Raw genomic sequence first — 17,338 nt, 5'->3', positions numbered from 1 at the left:
CAAGCCAGTGTCCCTAACTTCCATACCATGCATGTTGATGGAGAAGATTGTGCGAAAGAAGCTAGTGGAACATCTGGAGCAAAGGAACTTTGTGACACAGTATCAACATGGATTCAGGGATGGCAAGTCCTTCCTCACAGGATTAACTGAATTCTACGATCAGGCAACAAAAATCAGGCAAGAAAGAGAGGGGTGGGCAACCTGCATATTTTTGGATTGGCAGAAAGCCTTTGACACAGTACCACACAAGAGACAAGTGCAAAGCTGGAGATGCAGGCTGGAGTGAAAGGGAAGGTACTCCATTGGATAAGGGAGTACCTAAGTAACAGAAGACAGCGAGTCACTGTGAGGGGTGAGGTCTCAGACTGGCAAGGCATCGCAAGTGGGGTCTCACAGGATTGAGTCCTTGGACCTATACTGTTTCTGATATATGCAAATGTTCTCCCCGGGGGATAGAATCGTTCCTCTCATTGTTTGCTTATGATGCAAAGATTATGAGAAGGATTAAGACCGAGGAAGATAGCATGAGGCTACAAGATGACCTAGACAAACTGAATGAATGGTCCAACAAATGGCTTCTAAAGTTCAACCCGAGTAAATGTAAGGTAATGAAACTAGGCAGTGGAAACAGGAGGCCAGACACAAAATACCGAATGGGAGATGAAGCCCTTCATGAAATGGACAGAGAGAGAGAGAGATCTAGTTGATATCACACCAAACTTATCTCTTGAAGCCTCATAAAAAGAAAAAATCTCGGGTGTGTGCAAGGCTGAGTAACATCAGAACAGCCTTCAGGAACCTTTGCAAGGAATCATTCAGAACCTTGTATACCACATCTGTAAGACCAATCCTGGAGCATGCGGCTCCAGCATGGAACCCGTACCGTGTCAAGCACAAGACAAAGCTGGAAAAAGTTCAGAGGTTTGCCACTAGGCCAGTCCCAGAACTAAGAGGCATGAGTTACGAGGAAAGGCTGTGTGAAATGTACCTCAAGACACTGGAAGACAGAGGAGTAAGGGGAGACTTGACCACTTCCTACAAAATTTTAAGAGGATTTGACAGGGTAGATAAAGATAAACTGTTTAACAAGAGTGGTACACGAACAAGGGGAGCACAGGTGGAAACTAAGTACCCAAATGAGCAACAGAGACGCTAGAAAGAACGTTTTCAGTGTCAGAGTAGTTAACAGGTGGAATATATTAGGCAGTGGTGTGGTGGAGTCTGACTCCATACACAGTTTCAAATGTAGATATGATAAGGCCCAGTAGGCTCACGAATCTGTACACCAGTTGATTGACAGTTGAGAGGCGAGACCAAAGAGCTAGAGCTCGACTCCCACAAGCATACCTAGGTGAGTTCAACTAGGTGAGTACAGTGTACACTGTATTGGAATAAAGTGCACCCTCCAGCTATCAGCCCGTCGATGAATAAATGGAGGTGTTAGGGGTTACAATACGCAGGTGACTCAGTCATAGAGACACGGTCCTCAGAGCCCAGGGCCAGTTGTAACAATCACTCAACAGTCATTGTTTACTTGAATATAATTTAACCTCTCCTTGATTACACAACTAGTATGTCGGAGTACTCTCATTACTGACTATCGTTTTCTGTTCGTTAGAGGCAGACACACTGCTCATCAGACCCCAGTCACGACAACCCGTCCTCTTAAAAATAACGTCACTTTTGGCTCGTATGCGCGCTATGGCCAAATTTGGACGTAATTTGAAATGAAATCGACTCACAAAAGTGACGTTCTGTTCCGTTTTCTATTTGAGTTGTCCGGCGTACGCGCAGAGGTTATAAGAGGACACTTTAAATTAACGTTTTTCATAACATTTTGAAACTTTATGAGAATTTCCTGCCCACCTAACCTATCAGAGGACCCTTATCTTACTGTTGTTGAAAAAAAAAATCCCAAATTTATTTTCATGTTTTTTTTCATTTTCAAATTACGTCCAATTTCGGCCATACGGGCAAACGGCCAAAAGCGACGTTCTTTTTAAGAGGACAGGCTGCTGTATACGCACTCACACACCACGGCAGAGTGAGTTACTCCTTACTGTCCCATATGAACCACCTCACGTACGTTAATGCCCCAAACCTATACACACCTTGGAGATATTCCATACTTGATTGTTCCACAGATGATTGGAGTCACTTTCAAACAGACTCACATCTTCTTCTTGAGGTTATCGTGAGAAGATTTCGGGGCTTTAGTGTCCCCGCGGCCCAGTCCTCGACCAGGCCTCCACCCCCAGGAAGCAGCCCGTGACAGCTGACTAACACCCAGGTACCTATTTTACTGCTAGGTAACAGGGGCATAGGGTGAAAGAAACTCTGCCTATTGCTTCTTGCCGGCGCCTGGGATCGAACCCAGGACCACAGGATCACAAGTCCAGTGTGCTGTCTGCTCGGCTGACCGGCTCCCACATTGAGTCTGAACACTGGTTGAATATAATAGTACGCACGACAACGGGCGCTGGTGGCTGAGTGGACAGCACGCTTGATACGTACTCCTGTGGACCGGGGTTCGATTTCCGGCACCGGCGAGAAACTATTGGCAGATTTTCTTTCACCCTGGTGCCCCTGTTACTTAACAGTAAATAGGTACCTGGGAGTCAGACAGTTGTTACGGGGTGCTTTCTGGGGTGTGTGTGTGTGTACTTACCTAATTGTCAGAAGAAATTGGTGTGTGTGTGTGTGTGTGTGTGTGTGTGTGTGTGTGTGTGTGTGTGTGTGTGTGTGTGTGTGTGTGTGTGTGTGTGTGTGTGTGTGTGTGTGTGTGTGTGTGTACTCACCTAATCACCTAATTGTGTTTGTGGGGGTTGAGCTCTAGCTCTTTGGTCCCGCCTCTCAACCGTCAATCAACAGGTGTACAGGTTCCTGAGCCTATTGGGCTCTATCATATCTACAATTGAAACTGTGTAAGGAGTCAGCCTACACCCCATCTCTTCCTAATGCATTCCATTTGTCAACCACTCTGACACTAAAAAAGTTCTTTCAATATCTCTGTCCCTCATTTGGGCACTCAGTTTCCACCTGTGTCCCCTAGTGTGTGTGCCCCTTGTGTTAAGTAGCCTTTATCTTTATCTACCCTATCAATTCCCTTAAGAATCTTGAATGTGGTGAACATGTCACCCCTAACTCTTCTGTCTTCCAGAGAAGTGAGGCTTAATTCCCGTAGTCTCTCCTCGTAGCTCATACCTCTCAGCTCGGGTACTAGTCTGGTGGCAAACCTTTGAACCTTTTCCAGTGGAGTCTTATCCTTGACTAGATATGGATTCCATGCTGGGGCTGCATACTCCAGGATTGGCCTGACATATGTGGTATACAAAGTTCTGAATGATTCCTTACACAAGTTTCTGAATGCCGTTCTTATGTTGGCCAGCCTGACATATGCTGCTGATGTTATCCTCTTGATATGAGCTGCAGGAGACAGGTCTGGGGTGATATCAACCCCCAAGTCTTTTTCTTTCTCTGACTCTTGAAGAATTTCATCGCCCAGATGATACCTTGTATCTGGCCTCCTGCTCCCTACACCTATCTTCATTACATTACATTTGCTTGGGTTAAACTCCAACAACCATTTGTTCAACCATTCTTTCAGCTTATCAAGGTCTACTTGAAGCCTCAATCAGACCTCCTCTGTCTTATTCCTTCTCATAATTTTGGCATCGTCCGCAAACATTGAGAAAAATGAATCTATGCCCTCCCGGAGATCATTTACGTATATCAGACACAAGATAGGACTGAGTACAGAGCCCTGTCGGACTCCACTAGTGACTTCACGCCAATCTGAGGTCTCACCCCTCACCGTAACTCTCTGCTTCCTATTGCTCAGGTACTCCCTTATCCACTGGAGCACCTTACTAGCTACACCTGCCTGTCTCTCCAGCTTATGTACCAGCCTCTTATGCAGTACTGTGTCAAAAGCTTTCTGACAATCCAAGAAAATGCAGTCCGCCCAGCCTTCTCTTTCTTGCTTAATCTTTGTCACCTGGTCCTAGAATTCTATTTAGCCAGTCAGGCAAGATTTACCCTTCCTGAATCCATGTTGGCGATTTGTCACGAAGTCCCTTCTCTCCAGATGTGTTACCAGGTTTTTTCTCACAATCTTCTCCATCACCTTGCATGGTATACAAGTCAAGAACACTGGCCTGTAGTTCAGTGCCTCCTGCCTGTCGCCCTTTTTGTATATTGGGACTACATTCACCGTCTTCCATATTTCTGGTAGATCTCCCGTATCCAGTGACTTACTATACACTATGGAGAGTGGCAAGCAAAGTGCCTCTGCACAGTCTTTCAGTAAACATGGCGAGATCCCGTATGGACCAACAGCCTTTCTAACATCCAGATCCAGCAGGTGTCTCTTGACCTCCTCTCTCGTAATTTCAAACTCTTTCTAGGCCGCCTGGTTTACCTCCCTTTCTGCTAGCACAGTGACCTCACCTTGTTCTATTGTGAAAACCTCCTGTGACCTCTTGTTGAGTTCTTTACACACCTCTTTGTCATTCTCTGTATACCTGTCCTTGGCTGTTCTAAGTTTCAAAACCTGTTCTTTCACTGTTGTTTAACTTCTGATGTGACTGTGGAGTAGCTTTGGTTCGGTCTTGGCTTTGTTTGCTATATCATTTTCATAACTTTTCTCTGCTTCTCTTCTCACCCTGACATACTCATTCCTGGTTCTCAGGTATCTCTCTCTGCTTTTTGGTGTTCTGTTATTCCGGAAGTTCCTCCACGCCCTTTTGTTCAATATTTTTGCTTGCATACATGCCTTATTATACCATGGATTCTTCTGTTGCTTCTCGAATTTTTCCCTTTGGGCCGGGATGAACCTGTTTACTGCCTCCTGACACTTTTGGGTAACATAGTCCATCATATCTTGTACAGACTTATCTCTGAGGTCTGTGTCCCAAGGTATTTCCCTTAGGAAACTTCTCATCTCTTCATAATTCCCTTTTCGGTATGCCAGCCTTTTGTTTCCTAGTTCTTTTTGGGGGAAGATAATTCCTAGCTCTACCAGGTACTCAAAGTTCAATGCACTGTGATCACTCATTTCCAAGTGTGCTTCCATCTTAACTTCCTTTATATCCCACTCATTTAGGGTAAAAATCAAATCAAGTATTGCTGGTTCATCTTCTCCTCTCATTCTTGTTGGTTCCTTGATGTGCTGGCTTAGAAAGTTTCTTGTTGCCCGTCCAGCAGCTTAGCTCTCCATGTTTCTGTGTGAGGGCTATTATATCTGGGTTTTCCTCTAGTACCCATTCTCCAAGCTCATTTGCTTTATTTGTAATTCCATCTATGTTAGTGTACATTGCCATGAGGCTCACTTTCTTCTGTCCCTTCTCAAATCGCCTCCTTGGTGAGTGTTCTGCTGGTGGGGGAAGATGTTCTATGGGTGTGAGGATCTGTGAGGTGGATAACAGGGTCTCAGAGGATACTGGGATGAGGGGCGGGGGGATCCAGTGAAGGGGGAGAGACAGGGAGGGTATGGGGTGAAAGGGGAGGGAGGACAGGAAGAAAAGGGGGGGAGGGGGGACTTGGCAGGAGGAGGGGAGGGGTAGAAGGATGGGGATTGGATGTGGGGGGAGGGAGATTTGGCCGAACATTTGAGTGGGGGCAGGGAGGGTTTGGGGTAGAGGGGTTTTCTATGCAGAGGAGGGTGGCGGGGTTGTCCTCCCCGCTGGTGTTACTGGGTAGCTGGTTGTGGGTTCCCCCCTCTCCTCTAGGGATGTTGTGTTGGGAGCTGTGACACAAGCGTGCATGTGTTCGTGCATGCGTGTGTGCGGGCGTGTGTTATGAGGGTCCCGTAAATGTCAACCTCTACCCAAAATGAGCCACTATGAGATTTTAAATATATATGATATACTGAACAAGAATTTGATAATATTTTACCTCACCCTGTTCACCTGAATAATTAACCAGAGAGGGGTACCTACCAGTCAGCTTCCCGCTCGCACAACTAGGTGAATAATTACAATGCTGGGTGATGATGGTGGTCCGTTGTCACCTCCCAGATTGTGATTCACTAAGTTATTCACTAAGTTCCTGTAGATTGATGATGGCGGTTCTTCTCTATCTAACACAAAGCTCTGGAGTCAGTCACTGTATCGTTGTGACTGTTGTGTTACAGTTCACCAATTTACTGTTTCCAGTGATCACTTGGCCCATTACGTAATCAAAGCTTCGTGGCCCTCCGCACACGGCCTGTCCGGTGAATTCACTGTTTAACATGAAGTTCTAGTGATAGCACTGTATTTTTCTCTCCTATTCGCGGCGGTTACACACTTTGTGAAACCTCTAGATCTGCGATCTGTCACTGTAGCCTTAATTAACCCAAAAATATTGGCGTTTATCGTAGAGCGCGATCCCGCGACCCTCCCTCAACAGCTGGCTTGACACGACTCCTGTGTGTGTGTGGGGGGGGGGGAAATTAATAAAAATTTGTTAGTAGTTAGTAACAGTTAATTGATTGACAGTTGAGAGGCGGGTCGAAAGAGCAGAGCTCAACCCCCACAAGCATAACCAGGTGAATACATAGTCTTTCCCTAAGCTGTTTACTCAGCCATTCATTCCTGAATGTTGCACGTGACCCACGTGACTAAGGGATCTTGACACAATTAGAACATAAGAATAAAGGTTACTGCAGAAGACCTATTGGCCCATACGAGGCAGCTCCTATTTATAACCACCCAATCCCAATCACATACATGTTTAACCCAAGCTTGAAACAATCAAGGGACCCCAACTCCCCCACGCCACACGGCCACTGGCTCCACAAATCAACAACCCTGCCACTGAACTAGTACCCACCTAGGTCTTTCCCAAATCCAACCCACATGCACTGATTCCCGTTCTGTCCCATATTGATACCTTCAACATTCCCCTTGTTATGCCCACCCATTCACTTGCACACCTCCATCATGTCACCCCCAACCCTACACCCCTCCAGAGAATGTAACTCAAGATCCATCAATCCTTCTTCATATGACAATTAGGATCGCATAAATTTGACACATGGTCACGTGGCGTCTCCAAAACTGTCGTAGTGTCGTTAATCTCTTCTTTCAGTACTAAATTATAACCGGCTCATCAGAAAGTACTGTGCCACCAGACATAAGTAAAATCGGCTTTCCCTGAGCTCTAGGGAGGAGATATGGTCCTTTGAATCTTTGACCCGAATGCTGGCACGAGACACAACATGGGCCCACGGGCACCAGGCGAATGCTGTGATGTCATATTCCATTGGCCAATCACGAAGCCTATACATTTTCCGCTATCCGTTCCCCCTGCTATGATTGGGTCAGGCACCTGTTCACCCTCTTGACATGGCGACTGGTGCCACCCGCTTCCAAGACAATGCCCCGTTGTTTCAGAGGGGGGGGGGGGGGAAGGGGGATTTGTGGTCAGGCCTCTCAACGGTCTGGCGAGGGGAGTCCTCATTTTTACCCCCCCTCCCCCCATTACCATCTAACTCTATCAATTTCTCCCCTTGGTAGGAATTATCCCACTCCTTGTAACAGATTTCTGCATTATCGATTGCAGCTGACCCAGGTGACCCAGGTTGGAACAGTTGACCTCATTGTACTCCTCTCGATGTACTGAGTCCTTTACTACCCAACTCGATAAACTTAGGGTACCAACCTCCAACCTCCTCCCCATCCGGCCCGTTGGCGCCGTGAGGGGGCTTGGTGGTTGGCTGCCGGAGTGTGATGCTCCATGGGACAGTCCTCTGTCCTTTTGTGTTATGCTCCTGCTGCTGTCTTCTCCAATTGTGCCGGATCGCTTTTCCTTTTTCTTATGTTTCGTTTTTCTCCCCATTCTTCTCCTATCTGCTTGTCGTTTCCTGCCAACCTTTTGCTTGTTTTGGTTGTTCTTTTGGACTTCTTCTATTTTGACGCCCGGGTGCTTGAGGAGGCATACTCTTGCACCCGTAGAACTGTAGTACCCGACGTCGAGAGCGAGGGGAACCTTTTATTGTCAATCCCCCTTTCGTCACTGAACCCGATCTCGACGGACTAACGGTTCTTAAGGTGGCGTTTGTGGGGCGTATACTCACGACGCACCCCTAGGAGGCCCCGGCATGATCGGCGATAGCTTCTTGATGGGTGTCCTGCCTCTAATTGTGGCTCCATGGTGGGTATGGGGGCACATTCATGAATGAATGTTTTTCTATTCGTCCTTATGTCTAATTCCGTTCCTCTTCTACCTTCTCAGGCTCGAGGGTGGGCGATCAAGCCCCCGAGTCAGAGCGTGTTGGAAGACCGGGCTCTGTAGCCCCCGCTGCATTTGGCCTCGAGCTTGCTTCTCCTTTGACCCTCCTGACTACTTTCCTCGGCTCTCCTCCTTCCTCAGTGGTTGGCTCGAGCCCCAAGCCCCCAGTGGTGACCACCTCGTCCCCTGGCACGGCTCAATCTCTAGTTGTGACTACTGCACCTTTTAACTCCTCTCTCTCTCTGGGGGTTCTCAACGCCGTCCTCGACACGGCCGCACTCGTTCGATTCCTTCCCGTACTGATGCGTATCAAGCCTTGTTTGGTCCCGCTTCGTGGGCCAAATACTTTGCTCTCCTTCTTCTTGATTCTGCGCCTCCTGACGATTTCTCCCTCCATAGGCACCTTGTTGATTCCGTAGATGCCTTTATTACTTTCCACCCCACCCATCTCGGTGTACGTGTCGTTGCTGCTCCTTCTCAGGATGCAGCCTCCTGCTTGGCCGCCTTGTCCTGCCTTGGCGAGACCCCTGTTCGGCTCTCCAAGAACGCTCAGTTGAATGCCAGTGTTGGCATTATTCTCCTCCCACCCCATGTTGCTACCGGTGTTCGGAATCTCCAGGACTGCCACGAAGACATTCGTCATATCCTCGATGCCCAGGGCCATTCTGTCCTCCAGGTAGACTCGTTTACTCGTCCCCCCCGTGGTCGTCGCCGTCAACACCTGTCTCTTTGAGTCTGCTTCTCCTACTCTTCGCCGTCTTGATGCTTTGCACCATACTGAGGTGCCTTTCGTTCGACTCCCGTTCTCAGTTTGTATGTTGACACTGGCTTCCTATCTCTCCAGGACCCCCGTGATCGCTACTGACTTCGCTATCTTGCGTGGTCCTTGTAACATCCTTCCTCTCGCCTCTGTCGTGCTTTAACTTTTGCCCCTCCGGCAGTTCCTGTTCCTCTTCACCACCTCCCTCTTTCTGTCCAGTTATCTCGCTTACAGGATTCTCTTTCAGTTCGTATTTCTAATATTTCTCCTCGTACTCACCTACTAACCTAATTGTGCTTGCGGGGGCTGAGCTTTGGCACTTTGGTCCTGCCTCTCAACTGTCAATCAACTGGTGTACAGATTCCTGAGCCTACTAGGCTCTATCATATCTACATTTGAAACTGTGTATGGAGTCAGCCTCCACCACATCACTTCCTAGTGCATTCCATTTATTAACTACTCTGACACTGAAAAAATCTTTCTAACGTCTCTATGACTCATCTGGGTACTAAGTTTCCACCTGTGTCTCCTTGTTCGTGTCCCACCCGTGCTGAAGAGTTTGTCTTTGTCCACCCTGTCAATTCCCCTGAGAATTTTGTAGGTGGTTATCATGTCTTCCCTTACTCTTCTGTTTTCCAGGGATGTGAGGTTCAGCTCCTTTAGCCTTTCCTCGTAGCTCATTCCTCTCAGTTCCTGGACGAGCCTGGTGGCATACCGCTGAATCTTCTCTAACTCTGTCTTGTGTTTAACTAGGTATGGACTCCAGGCTGGAGCTGCATACTACAGGATTGGTCTTACATAAGTGGTAAGTGTTGTTCCTTCTTTGCCCCCGTGGAGAGTCCCCCTTCCACAATTTTGTACATCCTTAACCCGCATCACTAAAGTTTTTACCCCTCCTACAGTTCTAAAACGCCTTTTCCTTCAGCACTTTTCTTCTCACTCCCGCTCCGTTTCCGTCTTCACCGATGGGTCTAAGTCTGCGGACAGTGCAGGCTACTCTGTTGTTTTTCCTGATCGCTCTTATGTGTCGCTTACCTCCGGAGACTAGCATCTTCACAGCGGAATTGAATTTTATGCTATTTTCTATGCTCTTCGTCTCCTGCTTTCTCGTTGTCAATCTTCCTTTGTAGTTGTTGTTGACTCTCGTAGTGCCCTCATGGCTCTCAGGTTCTTTAATCCGGTTCATCCAGTGGTTGTCGAGATCCAGCATTGGCTGTTTCTTGTTCACAGTAAATTTAAGTCGGTTGAGTTTTGTTGGATTCCCAGCCATATTGGTGTCACTTTAAATAAGCGTGCGGATGCTGCCGCCAGGGAAGCTGTCCGCTCTTGTCCCATCTCTCATAAAGATATTCCTTATTCCGACTTTTACCCGGTTATCCATTCCTCCATCCTTACCCGCTGGCAGGCTTGTTGGTCTTCTGTTACTAGTAACAAACTGCGTACTCTTAAGAGTTGTGTGTCCTCGTAGTCGTCCTCCTGCCACCGTAACAGGCGAAGGAAAGGTCACTGGCGAGGTTACGTATTGGCCATACTCGCTTAACTTATGGTCACTTGATGGAGCGTCGCTCCTGCTCCTTATTGTCCAAATTGCATTGTCCCTGTCGTGCATATCCTTGTAGAATGTCCTAACTTCCGGGACGAGCATGTGTCTTGTTTTCCGACCGTCCCCCGCCGTCGCTAGTCCCTCGATAGTATTCATGGTGACTCAGATACTTTTGATATCGTTCCCCTTATGCGTGTCTGTTCTCGTACTGGCATCCTTGGTGATATTTAGCGCCCTCTGATTATCCCGCACATTTGATGGTGCTATATAGCCTTCCCGGTTTAGTGCCTTCTTTTGATAATTACTTACTTACTTTGGATACCAATTAACGGATTTAACTAATTCAAGTGTCATTGCAAGTAATGAGTTAGTACGCTGAGACAAATCTCTCACAAGGGTCTCCATGAATAAGACTTGTATTATGACGTGTAATTGGAAGCAGGTCGTTCTTCGTCACACATTTTCGCTCTATGTTTGTCCCCTTCTGAATAAAGATTCAGCTTAATTGAATCGCTATATTGAATTGTAATTTCCATTGAATTAAACTCCTGAGTAACCCACATTAAGGGTTAATCTTTAACACTAATTTGTTTTGGTCGCCCCATATTTCTTACCTCCGAGTGGAATGCTCTAAGGCCCTTACCTTACTTCAAGTCTTGTCCATACTTCCTGGGGAGCTGATAGACACGCTCCTCTATTTGCACTCCACTCTCTTGCTGTCTAAAGTTGATTATGGCTGTCCTGCCTTATCCTTTGACTCTCTTTCGACCTTTCGTCGTCTAGATGTTCTTCACCATACTGGGTTAATTTCAGCTCTGGTGCCTTTCGTTCTTCCCCATCCTAGAGCCTGCATGTTGAATCCGGCGTCCTGTCTCTATACGATCGTCGTTATCGTTACAGTCTTCGCTACCTCGCAAGGTCTCTGCAACATCATATTTCTTGTTTATGCCATGCTTGGTTGTTTTCCCTTCCACCATGTTCCTTTTTCTGTAAGGATGTGTCACTTGCATGCTTCCCTGTCAGGTCGTATTGCCAATGTCTTCTCGTTTCGTTCCATTCTTTTACCCATGGAGGTTCCCACTTGAATAGCTTTGCAAGTATCTTCTTGCAAAAAACTTCTACCATTGCCACTGCTCAGAAATGCCATTTCCTTGATACCTTTCTTCCCATTCAGACTTCATTGTGAACTGTATAATTCAGAGATGGGTCTAAGTCTGCGACGATGTAGGCAACTCTATTGTGTTTCCTGAACAAATCTTAATGTGTCCCGTGCCACTAGAAACTAGCATCTTTGCAGTGGAATTGTATGCAGTTTTGAATGCTCTTTGCCTACTACTTTTCTGGTGTCAACATTCTTTTATTATGATCACCTTTGACCCCTCGCAGTGGTTGGTTGACCCTTGCAGTGCACTCAGGGTTTCGGAGTTATTTAATCCTATGCATCCTGTGGTAGCTGAAATCCAATAAAGGTTGTTTCTTGTCTCTAGAAGAGTTAACACTGGAGATTGTCTAGGTTCCTAGTCATATTGGTATTATCTTATATCATCCTGTCCTACAAAGAGCGTCGCATTTCGATTGTATGCGTTACATAAGGCCAGAAACTGTCGAACTAGAAACTAAAAGCGGCTCGAGAAAGTGACGTACTTCTCCGTTTTTCTGTTTTGGGTCCTCTGGTAGGTTAAGGGAGGACACTTTAAATTTACCGTTTTCTTGACGTTGGGTAACTTTATGAGGATGGGCTGCTTAAATGACAGTGTGGATGCTACCACTAAGGAATTTTTCACATTTGTCCTATTTTTTCCAAAAAGGTATTACTTATTCAGATTTCTACCCAGTCATTTATTCCTCAACCCATGACCATTGGCAGGGTCGTTAGTTGGTGTTACAGCTAACGAACTGCGTGCTCTTAAGGGTAGCCTGTCCCCTTGGCCTTCCTGTTATCACCGTAATAGACGCTGAGTAACGGCTTTTGCTTGGTTAAGTATTGACCATACACGCTTAACTCACTGGCACCTAATGGAGTGCTGCCCTGTTCCTTATTGTACAAACTGCCCTGTCCCAATCACAGTTATGCACCACCTTGTAGAATAATCCATTTCCAGGACGATCGTGTGTCTTTCTTTCCTAATGTTCCTCGAAGCCTTTTGTCTATCAATGAAATCCGTGGTGAACCTATGATGTTGCTTGCCTTTTGTGCTTTCGTTCTCATATTGGCATCGAAAGTGATGTTTAATGCCTTTTGAGTATCTAACAACAACGATGGTGCTAAACAGTCTTGGTGCCTGCATTTGATAATAATTACTTAGATTTTTCTCAAGAGCTAATTTGAAAATAGAGCAAAATATGGTGCTATGTGCTGACTGACACACACTACCTTCTTCTTCCCACCAGGCTCGTCAGTTCTGGGCCTCCCTCCCCACCCGCCACAACCAACTGCTCTACCCGGAGCGCGCCAACCATTACCTCGCCTTCTTCGACAACCTCAAGAACATTCCTAGCAATAAATTGGTGATGAAGACTGCAGAGCAGTAGATGATCGACCGACTTTTTATTTAACTTGAAGAAAGTTTATTGAGAAATTTGAAAGCCTTTTTTTAAGAAAGACTTGAGGAATTTGATTTTGTGATTATACAGTACATGATAGCAATTTCATCTTCGATTGTCTTTGAACAACATATTTTTTTGGATCTCAAAATCATTGACGAAAGCCGTGTTATTCTCTATCCCAAGACCATAAAAAAAGATCTCTCAAATTGACCAAAATATTTTCTTCTGTTTGAAAAATAAAGAATACATAGTGAATGATAAACTAGCTCATCAGTTTCATGAAAATATTAAAGCAACTATTAAATTACTTAAAATAAATTATATATGTGTAGAATTAAGGAAACATGATATAAACAAAATATTTATGAAAAATTATCTTTGTAACTGCAATGGGTGTGGTGCCAAAATACTTTTAAAATTTTTAATAAATTTTGTAGACGAATTGGTACCCACCTTGACCAGAGCAGAAAATTCCATAACTGCAGATTGATGCAGTGGTACAGTGCTGCTGGAGCTCGCCGTAGCGCCACTCCAGCACCTCTGCAAGTGGATGATGGAATGAGGGAAAATGGAGAGGATGAGGGGGAAAGGGAGATGATGACTTGTGGGTGATCGTTGATCGTTGCAGGAAAATATTTGTATTACATCACTAATAAGTTAAAAATGTTATGATAATTCTTCATGGGTTAAAGATTCAATAATATTTAATTTTTTATATATTTAACAAGTAAACATACTATCCGAGTGCCGGCGGTGGGGTGGTTCAAATAGCTTAGGCTATCACCTCATTATGTCTGGTCGTGATGGTCAAGTGGATTAAGGCGTCTTGTATATACCAGTTGCGTTGCTCCTGGGAGTATGGGTTCGAGTCACTTCTGGGGTGTGAGTTTTCAGTTGCATATTGTCCTGGGGACCATTCAGGCTTGTTCGCATTTGTGTTCCTCACGTGTGCCCCAAAGAATGAGGTGATTTGGTAAAATGCTATGCCCAAGATTACTATCCGAGTGCCGGCGGTGGGGTGGTTCAAATAGCTGAGGCTATCACCTCATTATGTCCGGTCGTGATGGTCAAGTGGATTAAGGCGTCTTGTACATACCAGTTGCGTTGCTCCTGGGAGTATGGGTTCGAGTCACTTCTGGGGTGTTCAGTTGCATATTGTCCTGGGGACCATTCAGGCTTGTTCACATACTGAACTGTAATGGGAGGAATGTGGAAACAAAATACCCGACGCTCGTGAACGCTTCCTGTCCATATATGCCAGACAAACTGTATGAGACAAAGTTGCCAACCTAAAGCCTTGGATACAAATATTCAGCAATAATGTTCATGGCTTTAGCAGCACTTCATTAGAAAAGTATTCTTTATTCATGCAATAGTATATTTTAGTGTTTAATACTAGGCAGGTAAAACGGCAAAGCTGCTACACACAACTTTACATAATTTGGTGCTTTTTGGGGTTGTTCTAGCGTCGTGTGAAATATTGAGCTGGCAACTGTGGTTCTGTGTTTCAGTGGCATTAGTAAAGTGGTGGCTGGTGGTCTGTGGATTTCTCTCTAACACAGAAGTATTTTTTCTCACAAACAACCCCATCATGGCTTCTAAGCAAACAATGTTGACTTTCTTCTTTCGTAAGCATACGAGGAGTGTAAGAAGAATAACGTACAGGAGACTGATAATGATAGCAGTAAAAGTTACAAAAGTTGTGTTTCGACTAGTTCAAATTTTCAAACTGGATCCATGTGCAATTCGCAATGAAATGGTACTTTGAAGTCTAATATTGTATCCCTGTTCAGGTGTTTGGAGTGAAGAAATGTGGACGAAAAAAACGAAACCATGGTTTTGAACTTCTGTTCAAACTTTTAAACCTCAAAGTATGTAAAATCACTGCTAAGTGAAATGTGTGTCCTTGAAAAAGACTACTGGCCTAATGAAATACCACCTAATTTCGGATTAGATTAAATATTATCTCTCTGTAAGAGGTTTAATCTTTATTCTTACTCTGCACCAATGCCTTTAGAGACTATGTGGAGGATCATGGACACCGCATCCTCCAGATTTACACCCATTACTGAGCTGTTTACAGTTATTCCTGTTAGTACTGCTGAGCGAGAGGGGATTCAGTCACATGAACTTGATAATAACATCAATACGCAATGTTATACATGATTCTCATGAATCATGTATCAGCACTTATGTTTGTTAAGCTACATGGACCTCCTCTAGTTCAATGGAATCCTGAGCCATATGCCATATCATTGCTGCGGTACCGCAGATCAGCAGATGACACCAGGACACGAATTGCTTCACACCCCTGACAACATCTCGCACCTGACCCTGTGTGGAAACTATTGTGAAACTTCTCACAGGTTGTATTTTGTGAGCACTAAGTGTTTTAACTTCTTAAGTTGATAAATACATGATAGAGTTTTTTCTTTATTTGTTTGATATTTATATTTTAAGATAATTAGTGAGTACAAACACGAAATACTTAATCGTGAGACATAGTGAAACAGGATAGGAAATAACAGGCTTTTGTCAGGTTCACCAGAGCTCCGGCACCTATACAATTAACACTGCACCCCTTGAATGATGACTGGCCAAAACTCCAGTTCAGTGTATATTCATTCGAGAATTTCAAATCATACAACTGGCTGTATTTATTATAAAAAATTCCGGTAATTAAATCAATTATTGAGATAAATAGAACTGAATCTTCTTGTAGAATTGTAGTGAATATTGAAATATAAATATAAGCCACAGATAACGTAAATTCGATTCATAATTAATCAGATATGTCAGAAATAGAAAGTGGAAATATTTACCATCTCTGGAAGCCAACTAACTCCATTAATAATGCTAATCTGCTTATGTGTTGTGTTTATATAATCTCACATGAAATTTGTTTTTTTAAATTGCAAATGTGTTAATACACGATATATTCTCGGATTTACTGTGTCTTTTTCATGGTGATATATATATCGCTATAACTCTATGATTCCTCAGAGGACTCGAACCTTTGTACTTCAGGGGTCTCCCCACCAATAGTACCAGTACCATTACGACTGCACCAACGATCGTCTATAAGTGTTGGTTCACCATGGAACTTATCTGCATAAGTTTCATAACCATCAACTCCCGACATTCATGGCATGTTCTGGGCAAAGTTTTTTCATCTCATCTGTAATCATGCCCGGGTCATGAGGGGGTCATATGAGGTCATAGAGCTATAGTGAGACATGCGCTTGAGATCCATTCATTCAATCATTTAATTAATCATTTGAAATCCGCTTTGAGTAAGATCAATAATATTACTATCTCATTAGTATTGTCGATTTCTGCTGTTTCCTCTTGTTGTAATGTACATGACCCAATATTACAGACGTTGATAATCACTGCACGTGTATCCCTCCTGCCTATATATCTCCTGCCACTGAATTGTAATGTTCTTTCTTCTTCTGATGTCTTGTACTTAAGGAATTTATTGCTTCATTTTCTTTCGTCATTAAAATTGATCACGTTATTTATCATGTGTTAATTTCGTGATTTATACACACACATGCATGATAAATTTATTATTTCTACAACTCTTTATCCAAGCTCATTAGACTCCCAGTGTGGGAACCGACCTGTGAGATTTATATTTATTTAATTTATATGAATTTATATAGAATTTATATTTACGTTAATTTGTATACTTCGATAGCAATTTGTATGATGTTAAGTGGACTGTATTTCTGCAATAATCTCACAAATCGATCCTCTGCACATTAGGGGGGGTTTATATTGAATTTATATATATGCAGCCAATCAAACTACAGTATTAGACTACATACATTGAAGAGGTTCCTTATCTTATTTGTACAGCAGGCCTTAGTCCACCAGGTATAACTAGGGTGTAGACACCAAATTTTCCTCGTGTGAGGTGGCTTCCATCCCCTGGTGACTGATGCACAAAGCATGCTTCCTCGTCTTGACCTGTCAAAAGGGCTGTAGCTGTAAAGCCAGAATCCTAATATATGACAGCTATATCAGAGAAAACACTGTACAAGGAACCATAAAGACCTAGGCTTAATTACCTTATTTGAGTCGATCATTCGTGTTCTAACCAGTACGCCCTATCTACTGACATTAATGGCCAAAAATGATTAGATAAACGGGTTTCGGAAAGACACTTCCCTTGAGATTGATGACAGCGTGTTGATGATGGCAGATCACTACTCTGATCTTCCATAACACTTCGTCCAAGAGAATTTATAGGAGCCGAATTTGCTCCA

At 44.3% G+C, this 17,338-nt stretch overlaps 1 protein-coding gene across 2 annotated transcripts in view; it reads left to right on the top strand.

Annotated features, from left to right (window-relative positions):
* The window catches only part of LOC123751063 (pyrethroid hydrolase Ces2a), a 343,394-nt gene extending 326,937 nt beyond the window's left edge, over positions 1–16,457 (top strand). For both annotated transcript variants that reach the window (XM_069333166.1, XM_069333161.1), the window contains exon 12: positions 12,909–16,457. In XM_069333166.1, the coding sequence (XP_069189267.1) occupies positions 12,909–13,049 (141 nt within the window). In that variant the 3' untranslated portion in view covers positions 13,050–16,457. The remainder of the gene's footprint in view (positions 1–12,908) is intronic.
* The last annotated feature ends 881 nt before the right edge of the window (positions 16,458–17,338 follow it).

This window comes from Procambarus clarkii, chromosome 4, assembly GCF_040958095.1.
Source record: "Procambarus clarkii isolate CNS0578487 chromosome 4, FALCON_Pclarkii_2.0, whole genome shotgun sequence".
Lineage (NCBI taxonomy): Eukaryota > Metazoa > Arthropoda > Malacostraca > Decapoda > Cambaridae > Procambarus > Procambarus clarkii.
This window is presented reverse-complemented; position numbering and strand designations above follow the sequence as displayed.